Here is a 26513-nt window from a genome sequence, read left to right on the forward strand (position 1 = left end):
TAGCCATGGATATTCTGGGTCCTTTCCCAAAAAAAAAGACCCCCAGAGGAAAGCAGTACATACTGACTTTTGTGGACTTTGCTACCCGATGGCCGGAAGCAGTAGCTCTAAGCAATACCAGGGCTAAGACTGTGTGCCAGGCCTTAGCAGACATTTTTGCCAGGGTAGGTTGCCCCTCCGACATCCTTACAGATTCGGGAATTAATTTCCTGGCAGGGACCAGGAAAAATCTGTGGGAAGCTAATGGGGTGCATCACTTGGTTGCCACCCCTTACTACCATCAAACCAATGGCCTGGTGGAGAGGTTTAATGGAACTTTGGGGGCCATGATACGTAAATTTGTAAATGAACACTCCAATGATTGGGATCTAGTGTTGCAGCAGTTGCTTTTTGCCTACAGGGCTGTATCACATCCGGTTTAGGGTTTTCACCATTCGAACTTGTGTATGGCTACGAGTTTAAGGGGACATTACAGTTGGTGAAACAGCAATGAGAGGGGTTTACGCCTTCTCCAGGAACTAACAGTCTAGACTGTAAGCAACCTACAAAGCACACTCCGACACTCTTTAGCCCTTGCTAAAGAAAACCTAAAGGATGCTCAGGAAGAGCAAATGGCCTGGCATGATAAACATACCAGAGAGCGTTCCTTCAAAGTAGGAGACCAGGTTATGGTCTTGAAGGCGCAACAGGCCCATAAGATGGAAGGGCCATTCACAGTCCAAGAGCGCCTGGGAGCTGTTAACTATCTCATAGCATTTCCCACCTCAGCCCTAAAGCCTAAAGTGTACCATGTTAATTCTCTCAAGCCCTTTTATTCCAGAGACTTCAAGGTTTGTCAGTTTACAGCCCAGGAACGAGATGACGCTGAGTGGCCTGAAGATGTCTACTACGAAGGAAAAAGTGACGGTGGCGTGGAAAAGGTGAACCTCTCCACAGCCCTGGAACATCTGCAGTGGCAACAGATCAAGGAGGTGTGCACTAGCTTCGCCCCAATGTTCTCAGCCACCCCAGGACGGACTGAACAGGCATACCATTCCATTGACACAGGTAATGCTCACCCAATTAGAACCCCACCCTACCGAGTGTCTCCTCATGCCCAAGCTGCTATAGAACGGGAGATCCAAAACATGCTACTGATGGGTATAATCCACCCCTCTAACAGTGCATGGGCATCTCCAGTGGTTCTAGTTCCCAAACCAGATGGGGAAATACGTTTTTGCATGGACTACCATAAGCTAAATGCTGTAACTTGTCCCGACAACTATCCAATGCCACGCACCGATAAAAGCTATTGGAGAAATTGGGACGTGCCCAGTTCATCTCTACAACAGACTTAACCAAGGGGTACTGGCAAGTACCGCTAGATGAACCCGCCAAAGAAAGGTCAGCCTTCATCATCCATGCAGGGGTGTATGAATTTAATGTGCTTCCTTTTAGGCTACGAAATGCACCCGCCACCTTCCAAAGACTTGTAGATGGTCTACTAGCAGGATTAGGAGAATATGCAGTTGCCTACCTCAGTGATGTGGCTATTTTTTCTGATTCCTGGGCAGAACACCTGGAACACCTGGAAAAAGTCTTTGAGGGCATCAGGCAGGCAGGACTAACTGTTAAGGCTAAAAAGTGTCAAATGGGCCAAAACAGAGTGACTTACCTTGAACACCAGGTGGGTCGAGGAACAATAAACCCCCTACAGGCCAAGATGGATGCTATCCAAAAGTGGCCTGTCCCAAAGTCAAAGAAACAGGTCCATTCCTTCTTAGGCTTGGCCGGATATTACAGGCGATTTGTACCCCACTACAGCCAAATCGCTGCCCCACTGACCGACCTGACCAAAAAGACCCAGCCAAATGCAGTTAAGTGGACTAATGAGTGTCAGAAGGCCTTTACCCAGCTTAAGGCAACACTCATGTTCGACCCTGTGCTAAGGGCCCCAGACTTTGACAAACCATTCCTAGTAACCACAGATGCGTCTAAGCGTGATGTAGGAGCAATTTTAATGCAAGAAGGACTGGATCAAAAATTCCATCCTGTCGTGTTTCTCAGTAAAAAACTGTCTGAGAGAGAAAGCCACTGGTCAATCAGTAAAAAAGAATGCTACGCCATTGTGTATGCCCTGGAAAAGCTACGCCCACACGTTTGGGGATGGCGTTTCCAGCTACAAACTGACCATGCTGCATTGAAGTGGCTTCATACTGCCAAGGGAAACAACAAAAAGCTGCTTTGATGGAGTTTAGCACTCCAAGATTTTGATTTTGAAATTCAACACATTTCAGGAGCTTCTAACAAAGTAGCTGGTGCACTTTCCCATGAAAGTTTCCCAGAATCAACTGGTTAAAAATTGTCCTTAAAATGTGAAAAGTCTTGTAGTTTACATAATTAGTAGTATATGTAAAGGTGCATGTATTTTATTAATCTGTTTATTCTAAAGTTCTAGGAAGAAATCACCGCCAGTGTGGTCCCACACTGTCTGAGATTGGGGGCCGTGTCATAAACAGATAGTTAAGGGTTAATGTTTCTTTTACCTGTAAAGGGTTAAGAAGCTCAGTGAACCTGGCTGACACCTGACCAAAGGACCAACAGGGGGACAAGATACTTTCAAATCTTGGTGGAGGGAAGTCTTTGTGCTTTTTGTTTTGTTCGTTGTTCACTCTTGGGACTAAGAGGGACCAGACGTACACCCAGGTTCTCCAAATCTTTCTGAATCAGTCTTTCATGTTTTAAAATTGTAGGCAGTAGCCAGGCAAGGAGTACTAGTCTTATTTTTGTTTTCTCAACTTGTAAATGTTTCTTTTGCTGGAAGGATTTTTACCTCTGTTTGCTATAACTTTGAATCTAAGGCTGGGGGGGGTGAGTCCCTCTGGTCTATATGAATCTGAGTACCCTGTAAAGCATTTTCCATCCTGATTTTACAGAGATAATTTTTACCTTTTCTTTCTTTAATTAAAAGCTTTCTTTTTAAGAACCTGATTGATTTTTTCCTTGTTTTAAGATCCAAGGGATTGGGTCTGAACTCACCAGGGATTGGTGGGGGGAAAGGAGGAGGGATGGTTAATTCCTCCGTGTTTTAAGATCCAAGGAATTTGGATCGGTGTGAAGCCTCTCAAAGCAACCCAGGGAGGGGAAAGTCTGGGGGGAAAGGAGTGGGGATGGTTAATTCCTCCTTGTTTTAAGATCCAAAGGGTTTGGATCTGTGTTCCCCAGGGAAGGTTTTGGGGGAACAGAAAGTGTGCTAGACATTAAATACTTGCTGGTGGCAGTGTACCAGATCTAAGCTAGTAATTAAGCCTGCAAGTGTTCATGCAGGTCCCCACTTTTTGTACTCTAACGTTCAAAGTGGGGGAAAAACCTTGACAGACCCAAAAATAAATATCTATATCTATATTAGAGCGGGATCCTGGCCCCCATCATGATTTAGCCCATAATCTCCCATAGGAGATTTCCCTAGTTTAGGAGACTCCTAGGTGGTGTAGAACCAGCTACACCAATTCTACACCATCCCCATCCATCCATCCCATGACAGGGTAAAGGTACAACCACACTTTGGTGATCCCAGCTGCATGGAAGGCCACTCAAGAGTCAATGCAGCTAACATAATTTACAGCAGTCCTGAGGGGCAGAATTTACATGCTCACCAAAACACTCTTTGTGCTGCAAATCAGCCACAGATTGTTTACAAGGTGCAGTGGGACTGTCTGTTGCAATGATTAGCATATCCCACTGCTCACGCCTACCAGGAAACAAGCGCATGGTAAGAGAGGACTTGGGACAACTACATAAATTACTTTTAATATCCATAATAGTTCTAGATCACTACCAAACTGCTTACCACAGACTAATCGCCTAGCTGGGTTACCAGATAATAAACTGGTGTATGTTAATGCTAGGCAGGCTGCTAGGGGCTGAGCAGAGTCCCATACCAATGAGCTCACTCACTTTCAGCCACTGAACATTCCACTCTCCAGCTGCTCTCCTAAGTATCTCTCCTCCCCAAGCTGCACCACATGGAAACTGTCTCCAGATAGGCCACTGTACTTAAAAAAACAAAACAAAAAATCCAATCATTTGGTCCAAAGCAATAAGAGATATTTGAGCCCAGGTAAAATTAAAGTCGATTTCAACAGCTGTTAATTTTCAGGCCTTTTGGCAGTTTGCCCTTTTCAAGAGTCTTGAATTACTAAACTTACTGATTTATAAACTATCGGAGTAATAAAATATAAAAAGCCTTAAACAGGACTGCTAAGAGATAAATCTCTACAATCACATATTCTATTAACAACTCTGGTTCTGTTCACTCTTTTTACCTGTTTCCTTTAATTTCCTTCTCTAAGGATTCTATATTATGTTCACTTTTGTTACGATTTAACCCTTTCCTGCTTTAATTGGATACTTTATATGATTTTATAAAACCTGAATCAGCATCTTTAGGACACATACCGTCATGTCAGTTAGTGAGGAGGAGCTAAAGCCATCGTGCACTTTTTCCTGCCATAGGCTGCTAAGCTCTACCAGTCTATCCAAATGGCCATTCAAACCTGACACTCTCCCCAGCTGATCTCTTCCTTCATTTTAAATAGCCAGACTGGAAGTCGTCCGGATTGTTTGTCAGCCCGCTGATGTGATAGGTGCTGAGTTCTATCAGGCTGATAAATCACTACTGAAACTCCACTGAAGTCAGTGACATTACAGTGCAGATGAACTTGGCCCATTGTGTTTAGAAAGGACAGATTAATTCCCACTACCCTGTTCTCATTATGGTTCCACTTGGGATATTCAGTGCTCCCAACCACAGATCACCAGGGCTACAGAGGAAGCACCATCACCCCATCCCTTTCAAGAGGACACCCTCACCATGGTGTCTGTTCTGGAGACAGTCAGCCCACCCACTACCGCCTCGCTACTTGTCCCACTGCCTTTTAAACAGGCAAAGCAACAACAGTCTATGAAACAGCAGCTGGCCCAACCTTACTCCAGAATGCTTTGGAAAGCTCATTGGACTGGTGCAGGTGGCTCCTACAGCAACACTCAACTCAGAGTGGTTGAAGTGACAGCAGTGCCACATGGCTGCCTACTGATGTCCTGAAGCTTGTTAGGATCAGTGGGAGCCTGTTCCATGACCTCTTGATGTCCCTTCCCCTCTTGCATCTCCCAGACATCTTCAAAAAACACTGCATGCTGTTCAGGTCACCCCATCACAAAATATATAAGAATTGGAAAAAGTACAGAAAAGGGCAACAAAAACGATTAAGAATATGGAACAGCTTCTCTATGAGGAGAGATTAAAAAGACTGGGACTTTTCATTTTAGAAAAGAGACTACTAAGGGGGATATGACAGAGGCCTATAAAATCATGAATGGTGTAAAGAAAGAGTAAATAACACATCCTTATTCATTCTCACAACACAAGAACCAGAGGTCACCCAATGAAATTAATAGGCAGCAGGTTTAAAAAACAAACAAAAGGAAGCATTTCTTCACACAATGCACAGTCAATCTGTGGAATTTATTGCCAGGGGATGTTGTGAAAGCCAAAAATTTAATGGGGGCTCAGAAAAGAATTAGATAAGTTCATGGAGGATAGGTCCATCAATGGCTATTAGCCAGGATGGGCAGGGATGCAACCTCATGCTCTGAGTGTCCCTAGCCTCCAACTGCCAGAAGCTGGGAGCGGACAACAGGGGACAGTAGACAGGATACTGGGCTAGATGGACCATTGGTCTAACCCAGTATGGCCGTTCTTATGTCCTTAATCCTCACTCTCCCTCCCATAAAAGGCCAGTTATAATGGAGGAGCCCATATATGGGCAACTCTCTTCTATCTAGAGTGACCAGACGTCCCGATTTTATCGGGACTGTCCCGATATTTACTTGTTTGCCCCGTGTCCAGACTGATGTTCAGTCAGGACATGAATTGTCCCAATATTTTGCCCTCCGGTGCACAGACGGAGGGGGTTTGCACCCCCCACCGCAACTCCACCCCAACCCCGCCCTGACTCCACTCCTCCCTCCCCCATTGGATCCTTCCCCAAATCCGTGCCCTGGCCCCGCCCCCTCACTGCCCTATTGGATCCCTCCCCAAATCCCCAGCCTGGCCCCACCTCTTCCTCAAGCAGCCACATTCCTCCTCCTCACTCCTTCCTCCCAGGCTTGCACTAATCAGCTGTATGGCAGCACAAGTGCTGGAGGGACAGGGGAGAAGCAGGATGCGGCAGCCAGCTCAGGGGAGGTGGAGGCAGAGCGAAAGTGAGCTGATGCCGGGGGGCAGGGCGTGGAGCTGCCAGTGGGTGCTCTGCCCCCACCAATTTTTCCTATGCTCTGGCAGCTTTTGTTGTTGTTGCTGCTCTGCCGGCACCCGCCCCCCTCCCGCAGTATTTCACGTCTCTCATCTGGTCACTCTACTTCTATCTCCCTCCTCCACTTAGCGTTAGTGGATTGATCAGCATCCCCTCCTAGCCCTCTTGTAAGGCATGACCCCATCCCCATCACCAGGAGAGAAGAGTTTTTTTCTGCTTTCACTGAAGTCTGTTGCTACCTGTCGACCAATCACTGGCTTGTAAGTACCCAGCAGCAGTGGGACTCTATGGTGTAAATTCAGTATAGCTCCACTGAAAACAAACTGGGGATCTGGCCTTATCTCTCAAGCTAGCTTGAGAAACTACTGTGCATTTCAACATGATGGCAGTCTGGCTGGGACTCTGGAACTGTAATGTCCCATTGAAAATTTGATTGCCACCTTGTTGAACTTAATCTTAGTTTTAATGGGAATGAATCTGTCTTTGGCTTGTTTCAAGGGCTTTAAACCATAATCTGATGCTGGTCCCATGGGATATGAATGATCCCTTTGCAGTGAGGAGATTTACTTGATACCTCTGGCTTCGCTAGCTACTGCATGTGTATGACCCAGATTCCTTTTGAGCTGCAGTAGACAAATTAGTTTCAACTGTGTCCATCTGTTGACTTCCTTACAATTCCTGCATATGAAAATTAGTTTTTTTTACAGAGCTTCTAGATCTATTTCTTTGAAGATTCCCAGGTGATACTAATCTAGATACAGGATGTACAGGGACTGATTCTCCACAGCCTTGCACCTTTCTACAATCACACATGTGCAGAGTGGGTAGTGCAGAGTAAGGCAGCGGAGAATTAGGCCTCGTGTGCTCTGAGGGCAGCATGACAAGAACTTTTTGCATGGCAACTATTTTTATATTTGTTGCCACATTTGGTTTGCCAAACCTATGCCAGTGTCTAGTTATTGACTCTTTGGTGAAAACAGGTATTTGATTTTATACAACACCCACCAAGCCAGCTCTTTTCCTCTTGGAAAACATTGTTCACAGAACTCAGGAGAAAGCACGTGCAAGCCAGAGAAACTGTTCTCAGTCAAAGGGAACCAGTGATAAAATAAGTTCCCAGGGGAGGCCAGACAAACCCAGAGTCAGACTACTTTCAGGGTACAATGCAAAATCCAACCTTTTGACAAAGATTTCTACCACAGCTTAATTAATAGAGCATCAAGAGAAGGCAGAGAATAGGGGAAAGAAACCCAGGCATGTATATTATAAGCAGTGTCGCAGTCAGAAACTGTGGTGGGGATGGTCAGGCTTAATGGTCAGAGCCAGAATCAGGAATCCAGAACAGGACTGGAGCAGAAGCAATGCTGGAGCAAGCTAAGGCTTGTGGAGTCTGTTACCACCGTCAGGCAGCAGAGAGTTCCAAGCAATGAAGTGACTTTGAGCAGACTTAGTTGCTGTTTCTCCAGTGAGGCTTGTATACCCCGTGATAAATGAAGGAGAGAAAAGTAACTCCCTTTTATGGACCCAGCCTGATAGGCTAGCTATAAAATCCCTCTTTGTAGCTGTTCTCTACTTGGTTCACCTGTAAAGGGTTAAAAGTCTCACTGCTATGCATAGGTAAAAGGAAGTGAGTGGGCACTTGGCCAAAAGAGCCAATGGGAAGGCTAGAACTTTTAAAAATTGAAAAAAAAGACTCCCCTTTTATCTTTCCGTCTGTTGTTCTCGGGGAGAAGCACACACAGAGCAACTATGCTGTCCGAAACTTGGGGCTAAGTACGAAAAATCATAGGTATCACACCTCAACTACTCATTTGAAATCTCAGATATGTAAGTAGATCATGAAATGTCTAGGAAGACACAACTAGGTTTCTCTATTTCTTTATGGCTTGTGGACTCCTCTGTGCTAACCCCAAATGCTTGTTTTGCTTGTAACCTTTAAGCTGGACCTCAAGAATGTTATTCTTGATGCTTAATCCTTGTGTTTTGTTTTGTTTTTTTAAATCTAGCAATAGCCTGAGTTTCCAGATGTATTTTCTTTCTTTTTGTTTTTAATAAAATCTACCTTTTTTAAGAACAGGATTGGATTTTTGTGTCCTAAGAGGTTTGTGCACATGTTGTTTAATTAGCTGCTGGCAAAAGCTGATTTCCTTTGTTTTTCTTTCTCAGCACTTCCCCAGAGGGGGCGTGAAAGGGATTGAGGGTGCCCCACCGGAAGGAATTCCCAAGTGCGCCTTCCTGGGTCCTCAAAGGGGTTTTGCACTTGGGTGATGGCAGCATCTCCCCATCCAAGGTCACAGAAAAGCTGTAACCTTGGGAGTTTAATACAAGCCTGGAGTGGCCAGTATGAATTTTTAGAATCCTTGTGGCTCCCCACCTTCTGCACTCAAAGTGCCAGAGTGGGGAATCAGCCCTGACATACCCATCCTGAGTGTCACCAGACCAGCTCCTGGCTTGTAGATTGGCTGAAGCCTAGCACAGGAATTAGTCAGTGCGGGCTCTAGTTCAGGGATAACTCACACTTTACTGTCCCCCTCCATTACGGAGACAAAAACCAGAAAATGTTCTTGAAGTCCACATGTAACCCTACCATGCAGACCTAGGAACCCAAGAAGCACTCAGAAATGAGACCATTTAAAAAAGATAAAATTAGATTATTGTGACTGTTTCATAGTTAGAACTCGTTAGAGGCAGCACCACTTTATGTTCCATCATTATGTGACCCAGAGAGGTGATGCACCACCACATCAGTCCAGAATTCAACAAATATTTAATCCTGGCAATTTTCAGAGCTGTGGACATTGATGACTGCATATCATTAGTTGCTTTCACAAGGAACTCTGTCAGTCCCCAATTTCTTCAGGTATGTCACTGCCCAACTGCTATGCATAAACACAGTCATTTGACTGAGACATTATTAACAAGAATCAGAGCTATACAGATGCTGAACAATTACTCATTTTGTCAAATGACAAGTCTCTTCTCCGAAGTACAATCTAAAACCATGCAGGTACAGAACAATGAGAGTTTAGAACCTTCCTTTTATGGGATGTAACCATTCACCACCTTTGACTTAAAACAGTCAAAATTCTAAAGGGGAACTGGATTGAAGGACTTCTCAGCTTAGAAAAGAGATGACTAAGGGGGGATATGATAGAGCTCTGTAAAATCATGACTGGTGTGGACAAAGTAAATTAGGAAGTTTTATTTACTCCTCCTCATAACACAAGAACTAGGGGTTACCAAATGAAACTAATAGGCAGCAGGTTTAAAACAAACAAAAGGAAGTATTTCTTCACACAACGCACAGTCAACCTGTGCAACTCTTTGCCAGAGGATGTTGTGAAGACCAATACTATAGCAGGATTCAAAAAAGAACTAGATAAATTCATGGAGGATAGGTCCATCAATGGCTATTAGCCAGGATGGGCAGGGATGGTGCCCCTAGCCTCTGTTTACCAGAAACTGGAAATGGGTGACAGGGGATGGATCACTTGATTACCTGTTCTGTTCATGCCCTCTGAAGCACCTGGCATCGGCCTCTGTCAGAAAACAGGATATTGGGCTAGATGGCAGAGAAGCCATGTTTATAAGTTACTGGGGGGGGCAGTTGCTCAACCCCCCTACTCTGCCCCAGATCCCGCTTCCACACCATCCCCCTACGCCCCACCTTGACTCTTCCTGCCCACATCCCACCTCTTCCCACCCCTGCTCCACCCCATTCCACCCTCTCCCTGAGCATGCCCTGCCCTATCTCCTCCCCTTCTTCGAGCTCCTCCTGCTTCCCGTTAAATAGCTGCACGGTGGGTGGGAGGCACTGGGGGGGAAGGGCTGATCTGCAGGGTTGCTAGTGGGTTCTGAGCACCCACTATTTTTTTTTCTCTGGGTGTTCCAGCCTCAGAATACCCACGGAGTCAGCACCTATGCTAAATGGACTCTTGGTCTGACCCGGTATGGCTGTTCTTAGGTTCTAAAGGGTTATTTATCAATTATATTATCAAATATTATCAAATCATTATCAATCATAATAACAAAAGTAAATTGTAAAGTTTACTTCTGTATCTGAACTTGAAGCACTCTGAAAACTTGCTTCTGAGCTCCTCCGCTTTTCACCTCTCTTCCTTTCCTTTTAATAACCCCCCCCCCCCAGCATATTGCTAAGTCTAGAAGAAGCAGCACATTTCAATCTCCAGATGCAAACATATAACTGTAAGCCAGTTTGTATGTAATAAATGAATAACTGATGCATTCTGCAACACAAATACATGTAGAGGAGAACAGGAAACTCCAATCCATTGAATTCAAAGGCCATTGGAGGCCCAAGAGTTCACTTTGTTCCTTATTAACAGTTTTAATAATATTTTCCCCTAACTAGTACTGCAGAAAAACAACATCTGGGTCCAAGTGCACAGTTTAAGAAAACCAGCATCACAATTAATCTAGATGAAACATGAATTGAAAGTGCCCTAAATGTCACAGTTTGTTACTTTAGGTTATTTTAAATGTGTGGCTTTGTATTAAGATGACAAGCAAGCTGATACACACACAAGTTTTTTGTTTTATTTTTAAGGCAGTTCTATAGTGTATTAATATTTGCCTGTATTGCATACAAAAGCAAAGCATATTAATGGGAGCTAATCAAAAACAGATTTTATGTCCATTGGGAAATTCAGATATTTTGAAATCTGTTTACATCCTGGATCTGGACAAAAAGTTGAAATTTCATGAACAAAAACAAAACAAGAAAGTTTCTAATTAGAAATTCCCAATTTGAACATTCCTGAATCCAGAAGGTTTCAGTTTGTCAACCTACAGTCTGTGGCTAAGCTGCTCTGTTACATCATGGGAGCCATCTACAGGGAAAGGCCATGGGTGTATCATGGGAGACGTACAAGGGGACACAAGGAACTGGGAACTACAACGCCCATGGGGCTCCACGGTAGCTCAGGCACACACAGAGATTAATGTTGACCTGGCCTGAAATGTTTCATTTTGATCTTCCTAATGGCAAATTCTTCCAAAATAGATATTTTCCCACAGAAAAATTTTATAACCCTCATTTCCAAGGGGAATAGGGTAAGTTCAAAAATTTTCAATCAGCTCCAATACTAATATTATTTTGGGGTACTCTGGAAGTGTCTTAATCACGAAACTTTATATGTAAAACAGGAATGTGATCATCTTGAGCTTATCTGAGAGAAGAATGACACTTTATAGAAGTAGCTACATAAATTGTGTCACTCACTTTCTGCATATTTGCATTAAAGCTTAAGCAGTACATTGCTTATCACAAACTTAAGCAGAGTCCCTATTCAGTAAGGCCAGAGCCGGCTCCCGGATTTTTGCCGCCCCAAGCAGCAGAGAAAAACACAAACAAACAAAAGCCGCAATCATGATTGGTGGCAGCTCTACCCGCCACTTTCTTCTTCGGTGACAATTCGGCAGCCGGTCCTTCCCTCCGAGAGGGACTGAGGGACCCACCCCTAATTGCTGCTGAAGAGCCCGACATGCCGCCCCTCCCCCGTGGCCACCCCAGGCACCTGCTTGCTGAGCTGATGCCTGCAGCCGGCCCCGAGCAAGGCACTAAGCAAGTGCCTACTGTAAGTTTGCAAGTTTCCCCACTAAAGTCAATGGGATCAGTCACATGCTAACAGTTAGGAACATGCTTAGGTACACTTCTGAATCAGAGTTTATCTAGAGCCCTGATTCAGTGATATGACCCATAACAGGTCCTTTTCTTTTTGGAGGCTTGAATCATTTCCCACTGAAGCAATGGAAAGGTTCCCATTGACTTTAGAGTTGGATCAGGTCTTTAATCCAGTACTGCGAACTCCAAGCGTTCATGAATCATGGGACAGGGAGAGGATTTTAAAATCAAGTTTTAAACGGTGGGTTTTTTTATGTGCCTCGTGGTTTGAGTCTTTAGGGTTCAGTTTTTCAAGATTTTTCCATAACCATAAAGGCTCGAAACTTTTGCATGGTGTTCTGTTTTGTTTTTTAAATGAAAGCTGAGATTCTCATTATCACATGACTCCAGGACCTATGGCTCTAAGAAAGAAACAATATGAAAGTTGCGATAAAAATCACAGGAGTTGGCAGCAGTTAATTCTTTGGTTTGGGAATTTTTGTTTACATTTTTTCCTCCCTGCAGCGATGTGGGACTCACCCCTATGGCATTGTCTCTGGGAATTAGCTTGTCCAGCCTCCGGAGCGCCCTCTGCAGCCCAGGGTCTCACTGCCGCTTGGCCCCCGTGTCCTTCCCAGACATGGTGCCCTGTTATCTGGGGTGCTGCCCCCTGGCCATACACCCCTCAGTCTCTCCAGGTCTCCCCACTCAGGGGAACCCCTACCCACTACCCCCACCTCACCTCAGTCATAGGTACTGCCAGTCACCAACTCACCCCTGTGCCCTGGGGCAGACTGCAGTATAAGCCACTCATCATAGGCAAGGTTGGATCTGAACCTGCTGCCTCTACCTACTATTGGGCTGCCCCTTTGCAACCCCAGTACTTGCCTTAGGCCCTCTGCTAGGCCCACAGCCTGGGGGTTTTCCAGGCTGGAGCTCCCCAGCTCCTCTAGCCTTCCCCAGCCCTGCTCCACTCCCAGTACCCTGCTCGACTCCCTAGCAACCAAGACCTTCGTGTCTCTACCAGCAGAGAGACTGAGGGCTTCTGGCTCTCAGCCTCTTATAGGGACCAGCTGGGCCTGACTGGGGTCTGGCCCCATCTGTTACTGCCTTCTCCAGTCAGCCCAGGCTTTGTTTCACAGCCTCAGCCCTTTCTCAGGACTGGCTTTAACCCTTCCAGGGCTGGAGCAGGCAACAACCCTGCTACATTCCCCTTCTCATTGTTCTGTAAAATGTCTCTTCCTTCCCATGTTGTTCAATACATATGATGTCTCTTGGACAAATCACTCTAAACCCAGGAATGCAGCATCATAGGTCGGCAACTGTGTTTTTCCTGTCCCTTGAATCTTGCAAAATTCCATTTCTGCCTTGGAGGAATGCTTGAACAATACTGCCAGCTCTCTCACCCTTAACCCTGAGGAGACAGAAACTGCTATTGGAGAGGGATGATCCATATGGGGGGTTTGCTCCTCTTCTGTGTCTCTCTTACTGATGGGAAAAATTCAGGAGAATCTTGGGGTCACTTTTGACCATGCCCTTTCCATGTCCAGACATGCACTGAAAGAGGTGTTTCTTCAGTAGTGCAGGTCACACCCTTATTTATCCTGTGACAACTCTGTTTCAACAACCATTGCCCTGAAGACCTAAGAGGTTAAATTAGTGTAATTCTCTCAGATTGGCTCTCTCCGGAGTTTCTCCACCACTTCCAGCTCAGAATACAGCCACACATTTGCTCACTGGTTTGAGCAAACAATGATCTAACACCCACCAATTATTCACACTACCTGCTTGTAAAGTGACAGACTGACTTTAACCTGCCACTGCTGTTTCAAAAGCCCTTATTGTGCAGGCCCCAGGTACAGCAGAAATCTCATCCCTGAGCCCACTTCTAATTGTTATCTCTGCATTTCAGGGATCACACCTTCCCTTGTGGTGGGCTCTGGAATGTGGAATTTGTTTACTCAACATCCATCTCTGCCAATTCTTCCTCACTTAAAGGCCTGAAATCTTCCCAGTTTCCCACAAAGGTATTTCTTAGTGGGACCTTACCTAGCACCAAGATTACCTTTCTTGCTCATCTTCATTTTTGCCCTCTCTTCCTGCAACAGTATCCCTACGTTTGATGTGTTAACAATATTGTGTACTGTTTCCGTTTTCCACAGATTTCCTCCCCCACCACACCTCAGCATTTGGCTGGGGCTGGTTTACAAATACAATTATTAAGATTTGATTACATCGGTAACGCACACACATTTTGGGCATACCTAAACTCCCATGGCAACTGGGATTGCAGTTTGACTGAATATTATTTATGATTGGTATCCTCGCAGCACCTAAGAGCCCCAGTCCTGGACCAGGATCCCAGTCTGCTAAGCACCATACAAAGAATAAAGACAGTCCCTGCCCATTACAATATTTTTCTTCACAGCCTGTCCTAAGCAGTTGGGTATCAATGCTGCTGTAGTAAAGAGCTGCCACATTCCAGAGTTGGCTACGTCTCAGTGCCAAGTGAAGCAGTTCCTGTACAGGAACATGATTGAAAAATATTTTGGAATGAAATGCACTACGGGCCTGCACCACTGAAGTCAAATGGGAGCAGAATCTAACACTGATATTAATGTGAGGTGTTAACCATCACCAAACATGCACAGGTTGTATTTTATCTAAGAAAGAAAGAGTGAAAATACAGCACATAGTTGCAAACTGAAATACAAGTTTAACACGTTAATTAACATCATCGGCCTTTATTCCCCTCCTCCTCACACCTTGATTTTGATAAAACACTGAATACTGATCTTCCCAGGGAAGAGGGAATAATAAAGGCTTTCTGGCAATTTACATTTATTAAATCTCTATTTTTGTCTTCATCTAGTCACAGATTGGCTCATCCACTATCTTTCTGATTAATACCTTAGGAACAGACTGTCCAAGACGTTGGGAACACAATGTACTTGCCTAGAGCCAAGTGACATGTATTACTAGATAACACATACAATCTAAGTTATCTAGGAATACTTAGCATTTGGCCAGGACCCTTCAAAGATAACATGTCAGAATAATTTACTGTGATTCAGAAAAAGGAGCAGTGTTTCCACAAAACATGAAACTTTGATTCTATTTAATGGAAGGAAAAAACCCCTAGGAAATTCCTTAAATCTAGATTTTTTTCTGATGGATCTTCAAATATAAATCTAAAAATCCAAATGAGGATTATTTTCTAATCTATTTCCTTCTGAGGTCTATTGATGTGTTTTTATAAGCCTTCTAAAAATACTGTTTAAAAATTTAACACAATCTTTGCTCCTAGCCTATCAAAATTACCCTGTGCTACTCAGTGTGTTTCGTTTCTGACAATTTCACTTGAACATGCAGGAGTCTATTTGAAAATTGTCAAGTAGATACAAAAATGAAACTGTTTCTAAAATCTCCTGAAATTATATCAGTGTGTTACAGCTAACCAGAGTTCTGCCTTCTTCTCCTGGGAGAAGGAGTCAGCTTCATTTAGAAGTATAACCATTAGGGGGGTATTTTTCAAAAAGCACTCAGTGTTGGCCTAACTCCACACCTGTTGTAATCAATGGGAGTTTCACAATTGATCCTCAATGCTCTGATGAAACTGATAATTAGAAAAAAGGAAATAGATGGCCCATGATGCCAGCCTCCGTTGTTACACTTTCAAACCAGCACCTTCATGCTTTCTCCTATCCTGTCCCTCCTTCTTGAGAGCAGCTCCCTGAAATATATGCAAAGCTACCTCACTATTCTCCTTCAGATCCCTTCTTCAACTCTCCTCTGCTGTGATGCTTAAAAAATTCTTGATAATGGTTACGCTGCTGGACAGGGCTGGCTCCAGGCATCAGCTTATCAAGCAGGTGCTTGGAGTGGCAAATCTGAAGCGGGGCGGCACTTTCAGGTATTCAGCAGCAATTTGGTGGAGGGTCCCTCACTCCCGCTTGGAGCTAAGGACCTTCCGCTGAATTGCCGCAGATCGCGATCATGACTTTTGGGGTGGGGGTGGGGCTGCTTGGGGCAGCAAAACCCCTGGAGCCGGTCCTGCTGCTGGAGCACTGAGACCGCTGCCTGTCATGCTGACCAATATCGCCTCATTGTGTCCTTGTACTCTCCTGTCAGTTTGTCTGTATCCATCTGCTGTCTCTTATCTTATACTCAGATTGGGAGTTCTTCTAGGGTGGGGATGGTCTTTGGTTCTGTGTTTGTACAACCTAGCCTAGTACAATAGCTCCTGCTCCATGACCTCAATGCTACATTAATACAAATAATAATAATAATAATAATAATAATAATAATAATAATAATAATACAGACTTAAGTTCCAGACCTACCATGTGCTCCAAGTGGGAGCAGGTGTCACTTCACAAGAGCTCAATGAAGGCTCAGAAACCCGATAGCTATACTAACATCTAATGCCTCTTATCCCTCCAAACAATTTTCCTGTCTGAAAGAATGAGTTGTCTTGAGAGAAGTCTCAAATACTCCATACAAAAGAGTTTTGCGATTCATAGATTTCAGGGCCAAAAGGGATCACAATGACCATCTAGTATGACCTCACAGATAACACAGACCATCAGATTTCACCCTGTAATTCCCTCTTCAAACCCATAAATTCTGCTGGATCTCTAGAACATATCATTCAGAAAGTCATGCAATCTTGACTGAACGACAATGATACCCAGTAGTAAACAAGTGATTTCAAATGCACACCATTCTCAGGGCCAAATATAATTGGTTTATGTCAACATTGCACTTCATGTTGGCTTTGAAGCAGCTTTTGCTTGCCCCTTGTCTGCTGGCCTGCTTTGGAAGTCAACTGTCTGGCATTCGAAGAACATGATCAGCCCAATAGAGTTGGTGGTATATGATCATAGCTTCAATGCTGGAGGTTTTGACTTGGGATAGAACACTGATGTGCATTGGTCATCCCGCTTGATTCAAAAAGATCTTGCGGAGGCACTGTTGATGGCATCGTTCAAGAATATCGAGGTGTCTACTGGACATGACCCAGGTTTCAGCACCATACAAGAATGCAGGGATAACAATGGGCTAGTACATGAAAAGCTTAGTTTGATTCTTGATATCAATCTTTGAAGACACATTTTCTCAAGCGTCCGAAAACTGCACTGGCACATAAGCGGCAGTATTGAATTTCCTCATTTATGTCAGCTTTCTATGACAGATAGCTGCTGAGGTAAAGGAATTGATCAACATTCTCCAGAGTCTCTCTATTGATCTGAATTATAGGAGCAGGATGCCAATGATTCAGAGGCTGTTGGTGGAGTATTTTGGTTTTCCTGGTATTGAATGCAAGATTGAGTTGGTTGTAGGCCTCAGAGAAAATGTCGACTATTTTTGGAAGATCTTCTAGGTGAGCACACAGGGCACAGTTGTCTGCATATTGGAGTTCAGTGACTGATTTGTGATAATCTTTGCCTTGGATCAGCGGCGACTGAGGTTGAAGAGCTTGCTGTCCCTTTTGTTTTGAATGTCAAGTCCAGAGGGGAGCTTATCAGCAATGAGAAGGAAGATGATAGCAAGGAAGATGGGGGAAAAAAAGGGTTGAAGCAAGAGGCAGCCTTGCTTGATTCCTGTCTTGACTAGGAATAGGTCCATTTTAGAGCCGTTGCTGACCACCATCACAGACATATTGTTCTAGAAGAGTCTGAGGACAGCAACAATTTTTGGTGGGCATTCAAATTTAAGGAGAACTCTCCACAGATTCTCACAACTGATAAGAGTCAAATGTTTTTGTGAGGTCAGTGAAGCTCATGTACAGAGGTTGATGTTGTCTGCAGCACTTTTCCTAAAATTTGTGGGTGGTGAAGATCATGTTGGTGGTATCTTGAGATAGTCTGAATCAGCATTGCAATTCTGGGAGGATTTCCTCGGTAAGAGGACGCAGTCAGTTGAGGAGAATTCTGGCAAGAATTTTTCTGGAAGTGGACAACAGGACAATTCCTCAATAGTTTCCACAATCCAATCGGTCTTCTTTCTTGCAGATGATCATGATCATGGCAACCCTAAGATTGGCTGGGATTTCTTCTGAATTCCAAATCTTGAACATTAGGGCATGAAGCTGGCGATCCAGTTCTTCTCCTTCTTTGAAGATTTTGGCAGGAATTCCATCAGGTCCAGATGCCTTACTGTTCTTCATCTACTTGATGACTTCCTTTACCTCAATGAGTGTTGGTGGGGTTCTAAGGTCATCCTTGACTTAATCTCTCAACATCGCATCAAAGATGCTTTTGTCAATGTTGGAGTCATGATTCAGGAGGTCTTCGAAGAATTCCTTCTATCATTCATTGATCAATTGCCCTGAGGAGGGTGGCTCCATCCCTGGATCTAAGGGGGGTTAGCTCTTGGGTGCTGGGTCCACAGAGGGCTTTAGTGGTGTTGAAGAATCCGTGCATATCATGGGTGTTAGCGAGTTGTTGGGATCTCTTTTGCTTTGTTCTCCCACCACTTGTTCTTCATTTCATGGGTTTTCCTTTGAACTTCACCTTTGAGTTGATGGTGAATGTATGGCTTCTGCTTGGAACTGATGTCATTTTGCAAACACAAAAGGCTTTGTGCTTACAGTTGATCAGATCTTGGATTTTCTGATCATTCTCATCAAACCAATGTTGATGCTTCCTGGTTGAGAAGCCCAGTGTTCTCTCACATGCAGCATAGACACCTGATTTGAGTGCTTTCCAGTAATCTTCAGGGCTCGTCATCTTAGTTTTGGTATTCATCAGTTTCTCAGGGAGGCACTGCAAGAAAAGGTCACATTTAGTTGGGTCCTTGAGACTCTCAACATTGATCTTCTGTCTGGTTGATTTCTTCCACATTTGTTGTTTTGATGCAAGTTTGATGGAAGTAATGGAGCAGATGGGGTGATGGTCCATCCAACAATTGTTGGCACCTGTTGGCACCTGTCATCACTTTGGTGATGTAAATGTCTTCACAATCACGGACAATGACATAGTTGATAAGATGCCAATACTTAGACCCTGGGTGTTCTCATGATATCTTGTACTTGTTCTTTTGGCGGAACATGGTGTTCATGATAATTAGGTTGTGTTCTGTGCATTTTGTCAGTAGAAGAATTCTGTTGGAATCGGTCTTACCCACTCCTTCCTTTCTGATCATGCCATTCCAGAGCTCCAAGTCATGTCCAACTCTTGCATTAAAATCTTCAAGGAGTATGAGTGTGTCCTCTTTCAGGACGGTGGAGAGAATATGGTCAAGGTTGGCATAGAATCCTCCTTTGGTTTCCTCATCAGCATCAAGAGTTGTCACTGTATGTTGCATGCTGGTTCTTGGCAAGTTTAAGGCAGAGGGTCATGAGTCATTCATTGATGCTAATTGATAATTCTGCAAGTTGGTTGATAATTTTGTTTTGGATGGCAAAAGCAACGCCCTGGATTCATCATTCATCATCACCTGTTTTTTTCCAGAACAAAGTGTAACTACCACATTGTTCCTTGAGCTGTCCTTCTGTATGTCAAGTCTCACTCAGTGCAGCATTGTTGATGTCACGTCTCCTGAGTTCTCTGGCCACGATTGCTGCTCCTCACTCTGTCCGGTTATTTTTCGGTGTTAATCTGGAAGCTCACTTTTCCACTTTGGGTGACCCTGCCCAGAATGCGAGACTCCAAGCGACACTGCTCTCAGGATCCTGGGAACAGTCAAGCCGCTCCACATCAAGGTCATGATCCACTGTGGCAGTCTTTCCAATAGATTTCTAATGTAAAACCTGCTCAAAGTACTTCAAATGCAGCCATCTAATTACGTGAAACAGTGCTAGCATGATCATCCAGTGTTACTTTGTGAAGACAGACAGGCTGGGTTGTATGGAGAAGAAAACTAAAAATAGGAGGGAATATTTTCATCCTTTGGAGGCAATAGGCCATATTCTATTGTTATTCTGGTGTAAATCTAGAGTAATTCCATTGGTATCAATGGGATTACACCAGTGTAAATCTAGAGTAACTGCCACACAGCCCTAGATCACAGCAGTATAACAACCATCTTATAAAACATTCGGACTCTTCTATACACCAAATTTCTGCCAATTGCATGATATGTAATTCACTGAAAGCTAAAACAGCCACCTCCAGACATCAGAATGGTTTCTTTAAGAAAAAAAAATACTGTGAATAACTTTTACATTGCCTGAAGGCAAGTTTGCCCTGCACTTGCATTTTATTAAGTTGTGCCACATGTAGTCTGAGGACACCAGAGATATATAAACTACTATTGAAATATGACCAGACTCATGTTTCTATGTATTTCCTGCCCTTATAAAACCTTTGCACTTGCTCATTAATTTCAACAAATATTGAGGTGAACCAGCTGTTGAGGTGAGACGATTCATATAAAATACCTCACAGATGTATGCCAACATTGCATGGGATCTTATTATCTACAAGTGATTAATCAACCATTAACAAGTCAGTGTATTGGAGTAGTGACATTGGGGATCACTGCCAGAAGGAGAATAATGGAGTTTGCTTACAACAAAAGGGAACTAAGTGCTAAAATAACTTAGAGAGAAAATTTGGAGATTAGAAAACAGTTGTTTTGTTGTTCTTTAGCTCTCTTAAAAAGAGAACACACTTCACAAGAGTTAAACATTTACACAACAAGCAGAGCAGGAAGTTCAAATGCATCCAGTTTATTGATGAAGAGGAATGCATTTTGTGCAACAGAAGAGGAAAGCTGAACAGGCTAAATGAAAATACCAGATGATCCAAAGGGTTACCTTGTAGAATAAGCCTGCTTCTATTATAGGGAAGGAAAGTTCTGTCATTGAACTCAACAGAGCAGGTCCTAAAATTTTCGCACTCTCTGTTATTAGAAATGGCTCCTAATGACTGACTTTTGGGGGGGATCATTATAAATGAGACCCATACTATTGGAAAAGTACATTCTCTGAGGACAGTGGGATACAACACTTAGCTCTTTTATATAGTTCTCTACATATTGAAAGCACCATACAGACATTAACTAAGCTGAGCCCTTGTTTATTCCTTCCAAGGAGATGATACTGAGCTACTGCAGATACAGCTGGCCCTAGACAGGGGACCATTGCAGGGATGAACAGATGTTGAGCTAGATGCCAACAAGTCGAGGAAAACTCTGAAGACTAAGTATTGTGGGAGCCTGTCCCTGTGTGTCCAATCACACCCTCTAGCTGTCACCACTCACAGTATATATGAAGATGCACACCCATCTCTGCTTTGAGAAATTCAATTGTGTGAAAAAGTGTTACTGTGAAATCAGAAATTTTAAGACAGTTGCAAAGATGGTGAGGAAACAGTAAACAACAGATAATAAAAATGAGTTACCGTAGAGTCTGAGACATAACTAATTCCTTAATGAGGCAGGTAAGTAACCTGGAAACTGAAGGAAAGCAATTAAGTGACTTGTTCATGGTCACAGAGGAAGTGTCAGAGCCAGGGCTAGAACCCATGAGTTCCTAGCTCCCAATCCCATGCTGAACCATTAGACTGCACAAAGTAGCATAAACACCGTTTAAAGATTTTTTTCTATGTTTCTCCTTTTGATTCAAAGACAATAAAAAGACCTGTAGCAGCTTCTAGTACTTTCAATTTACTTTCCTTTGGTTTTTTTTGCAACTCTGATATTTTCTCAGAATTCTTTTCATATTTTTCGAGTGCTGTGGAATTCCACTGGATGATAAATATGGATCCAGGTATTAAGTAGATCAAGCAGCAAAATTTGTAAGGCCCACACATTAATTCCCTAAATTCCACACCACAGTGTGGGAGATAGTGATTCTTTACATAGTTGTGCTTTCATTTTCCTTAATTATGCTTCTCAGTAAGGTTCTCCATGTAGTCTGACATAATAACATTCTACTTGACTGTTCACTATTTCATAAACATTGGTACTTTGCAGGTTTAAAGTCTACTGAATTGTTAGTAAGATGCCAACATAGCACAAGAGGTGAGTTATGTACAGTAATGTATCATAGAAACTTAGCTCATACAGCAACTGGTATTGAATTATACCAAGTGCTGCCCAGGGGCCCGGGGGTTTGGGGGAATGAAAGAGGGAACCATTCACCCTCTCCTCGCTGCCCGTTCCATCACCACAGCAGGCAACCATGATTTGGGGTTGACTAATGCTGCCTGACGGGCTGAGGAGCTCAAATAAGGCAGGCCTGGGTGCGGCTGGAGAGCAGTTATGCTTGCCTCCTTGACATATCAGCCAGCACTAGGACAGCTGTGCTAGACAGCAGCACTGAAAATGCCTTTTAAAAGATGTAGCAAGAGCCACCTCTCCATGCAATTCACACCGCACCTCTGGATGCATTATACCTTCTAGTAGATATTATGCCAATGTAGCTAGCAGTGAAGGACATCTCCTGCCACTCCTCAATATGGCACTGCCTGAAGACATAATTTAGCCAGGTTTGGATAACTGCTTGTCAAAAACATCTCAAGATTTGGGCTCGGGAACAGGAAAAAGCACAACCAGCAAAATACATCAACTCACCTGGTGATAGTTCTGGACTTATTAAGTGCTTTGCTGAGGACCAGAGATGGTGCAGACTGACGTCTTTGAGCTAGACTCTTCATCTTCTGTTTGGAAAGAAACAAAAGGAACCAGAGGTGAGATTTTAAACACTAACTGAATGTATATAGACATTCCTCTCCTGTCTCCATTAATCTAACTGGAGTGCTCTCTCTAAAAACTGATAACACTAAGTGTCAGCATTAACTATTTAATTGCTGATTATTGGATAGAATGGGAAAGCAAATGGCTGTGAAACTCACAAAAGGCAAGGAAGAAATTGGGGATTACTGCAGGGAAGGAATAAATGAGGGGAGACACTGTCATAAACAGATAGCTAAGGGTTAATGTCTCTTTCACCTGAAGCACCTGACCAAAGGACCAATCAGGAAACCGGATTTTTTCAACTCTGGGCGGAGGGAAGGTTGTGTCTGAGTTCTTTGTTTCTGTCTGCCTGCTGTCTCTGAGCTTTGGAGAAGTAGTTTTACTTTCTAATCTTCTGTTTCTAAGTTGTAAGGACAAAGATCAGATAGTACTGGTACTAGTACTAGTCATGGTAGAATTTGTTTTTTCCAGTTTTTTTTTGAACTAGTGCATTTAATTCACCTAGTGAAGAAGCATTCTTAAATACAGATTCTATAGCTTAAAAAAAATCACTAACTTGTCTAACATGGCACACTGCGCAGCAAAACTCACGTGTTCCACATTGTGGTCATTTGTCACACACTTGGATTGCCTGTGTCATGCACTGAAGGTTGAGAGATGTGCCCCTAATCTATAGCTTCTAAGACGTGTGTCTGTCCTTACAAGCTTTGGTATAAAAATATGCAATGCTAGAATTTTCATTTAACATTGTTCCAGATCTCAGGATTGGTGACCACGGAGAACAAACAAAAATAAAACTCTAAAGATTCATCCCATGACTCTTTTCAGCCAATCGTGATCCAGGATTTTCTTCCTTTATGCTAACAATAACCACCGAATACTATTAAACATTTTAGAGGACTATTGATTCTTCTGACAATTTGTACTCTTAATATAGCACAGAACTTGTTAAGGCAGGTTCATATTACACTCTTCACTGAGAGGAAAAACTATGCAATGCTCCATTGTATCCTTTCCTCAGCCAAACAGGGAGACATTGATCAGTAATCACAGCAGTGCATTTGTTGCTTTGATGATTTTTGACACTTGCTTTTTTATTCATGCAATACGTGCCTGTTTGGTTATAATATATTTGTCTAGTAACAGACTTTGCTCTTATTAAGGCTCTGTTATACAGCAGTGGTTGAATTTCCATGATAAGTTTGATTTCTGGTCCAACTCTAAAATTTACCGAAAATCCTATCCATTTTGATAAGTTAGGCCCGGGACCAAGTTAGAATTCTTTTTTCTGATTTGTAGTTATGCAGGTACAGGTTTAATAGACTGACATGCTAAAAAAGATTTCCAGTACTTTTTTGCCACTTTATAGCAGAAAACAGAGAGAAAATACCATCTTTGCTGAATTCTTTTAGCTGAGAACAAGTGTAAAGGATCAAACACTGCCTGATTACAATCAAATCTCATAGACTTTAAGGCCAGAAGGGACCATCATGATCACCTAGTCTGACCTCCTGCAGAACACAGGTCAGAGATTTCACCCAGTAACTTCCAAAGACTAAGTACTGTGTCTTTATAGGCATTTTCAGTCTTGCCAACTTCCAGTTTTACCATGTGTCTCATGATATTTGGTGGTTTTCTTAAAGCCCCAGCTCCTGGAGTCATGGGATTGAATGGGAGTCTCAGCAAAGATTTTTAAAAGATTTTGGACCTAGTGGGAGAGAAGAAAAGTTAGAAAATGTGACCCCACAAAGGCCTAAAGAAACAGAAGACAAAGTGAACAAAAAGATTAGTATTTTTTAAAATCTCATGGTTTTCGGGGGGCTGACTCATGATTTTTTAATCTTTGAGGTTCAACAGGTCCCTGATCTTGACCGGGAGCCTCCACCAAGGGCTACAGTGACATAGAATAATAATAAATGAGTATCAGATTCCAGCAAGTTCAGAATAGAACTCAAATCACTGCTGTAGACATAAGCTTTCAAGTCTCTAGCCTTGCAGAGAGAGGCCTCCAAACATAAATAGATCGCAAAAGAGGCTTGCCATAGAAAAGAGGAGAATTTCCCAACCAAGACTGAAGTTTCTCAGGCCATCTGTCTGTAAATGAAAACACTTCAAAAGTAGTGCTCAACACAGCTATAAAGTTCTTCTAATTTTTATTTATTTAGACAGATTCCTAGTATAAAAAGAACAGAAAGTGGGAAACAATTACAATTAAGTTAATTTAATTCATCTATTCTGTGGGGGAATGAGACAGCTTCCTGGTCTAGCGAACTGCACCCAAGATGTCTGTTATCTCTAGCTTTCCTACCCGTGTTTCATATGCATGTACACACCCTGAGGTCTCGTGCTGGCAGCACTTAGGAGACCTAAGAGGATCTGTATGGCAATGAAGAGCAAGCAGAGGGCAAGGGATTAGTGGGAGGAGTGGCAACAGACACAGAGCCAGCATTTCTCCATATACAAATCCCATATGCCCATATCATGAAATTTTAACATTTTTTTAAATAAAGGTAAGTAGTATGGTAACAAATCCTCACTGGCAGAAGCATGCAGATAGGAAACATTATAAAATCAGTATCCCATGAATAAGGCTATGATTCAATCATGGGTATTTTTAGTAAAACTCATGGACCGGTCACAGGCAATAAACAAAAATTCATGGCCTGTGACCGGTCCATGAGTTGTACTATACATATCCCTGACTAAATGTTTTGGGGGGGTGGGAGGAGGATCGGAGTCACCGGGTGATGCTCTCTAACTGCTCCCCACCAAGCCAGTAAGGACTTTGGGGAGCCTCCTCTCCCTTGGAGCAGACTTGTTCAGGGCAAGAAGCTCACACGTCTTCACCTCCTGGGTCTCTCCTTGGAGCATTCAGCATCCTCTGCCCTCCGTGCACTTCCCACAGCGAGCCCGCCTCGGTGGGGTCCTGGGGAAGCCACAGGGTCCTGCACCCTCACTTTGCAGTCAGACGTGACTCAGCCAGCCAGTAAAACAGAGGTTTATTCGATGACAGGAACAGGGTCTAAAACAGAGCTTGTAGATACAGCGAACCAGACCCCTTGGCTGGGTCCATTCTGGGGGGCAGTGAGCCAGACCCCCAGGTCTGCCCTCCACCCTTGACCCCAGCCAGCTCCAGACTAACAGCCCCTCCCCAGCCCCTCCTCTCTGCTCAGCCCCTTTCCTGGGCCAGGAGGTCATCTGATCTCTTTGTCTCCAACACCTTCAGTTGGCACCTTTAGAGAGGAGGGGCCCAGTCCATCAGTTGCTAGGAGACAGAGTGTCAGGCATTTAGGTGCACTGGCCCTTTGCTCTGCCAGATACTTAAGAACTGCCATGGGGACACTGAGGCACCAACACAGTATTCAGAGAAAACATTAAGAACATTCCCAGTTCGTCACACATACCCCTGACTAAATGTTTTTGGGGGGTGGGAGGAGGATCGCTGCTGGGTGGCGGTGAATCGGGGGCTGTTGCTGGGGGGGTGGGCAGCGGCACCAGCTGCTGGGGGCTGCCAAGCCAACCGCAACTGCTCTGGCCACCCTGGGACCGCTGCCGGCAGCCGCTGACAGTCGCTGCTTTGGCTGCCCTGGGACTGCTGCTGGTGGCCACCAAGCAGCGGTTGCTCAGGAAATGGGGCCAGCTGCCCGGGATCTCCCAAGCAGCAGCCGAAGAGGCTGTCCCCAGGACCACATGAGCAGCTGGCCCCAGAGCCAGCTGCTTGGGCAGCCCTGAGGTCAGCCACACTGGCTGCTGCAGAAGTCACGGAGGTAGCGAAAAGTCATGGAATCCGTGACTTCTGCAACCTCGTGATGGATACGGAGTCCTAGATGCACATTTTTAGTACTCTGCATGCAAAGATGGTAGGCTGGCATCTGCAAAGGACAGAGTTAAGGTACATATGTCACTGTACATTTACATACTTTCATGGTGTGGGTTTCTTCTGCATTTTACCT

General features: G+C 43.8%; 1 protein-coding gene across 1 annotated transcript in view; it reads right to left on the reverse strand.

The window, feature by feature from the left end:
- ARHGAP20 (Rho GTPase activating protein 20) overlaps positions 1 to 26513 on the reverse strand; it is a 109002-nt gene that overhangs the window by 73196 nt on the left and 9293 nt on the right. Inside the window, exon 2 of the mRNA XM_030561278.1 lies at positions 22438 to 22523. Coding sequence (XP_030417138.1) covers positions 22438 to 22523 — 86 coding nt within the window. The remainder of the gene's footprint in view (positions 1 to 22437; positions 22524 to 26513) is intronic.

This window comes from Gopherus evgoodei, chromosome 1 (genome assembly GCF_007399415.2).
Source record: "Gopherus evgoodei ecotype Sinaloan lineage chromosome 1, rGopEvg1_v1.p, whole genome shotgun sequence".
Classification (NCBI taxonomy): Eukaryota; Metazoa; Chordata; order Testudines; family Testudinidae; genus Gopherus; species Gopherus evgoodei.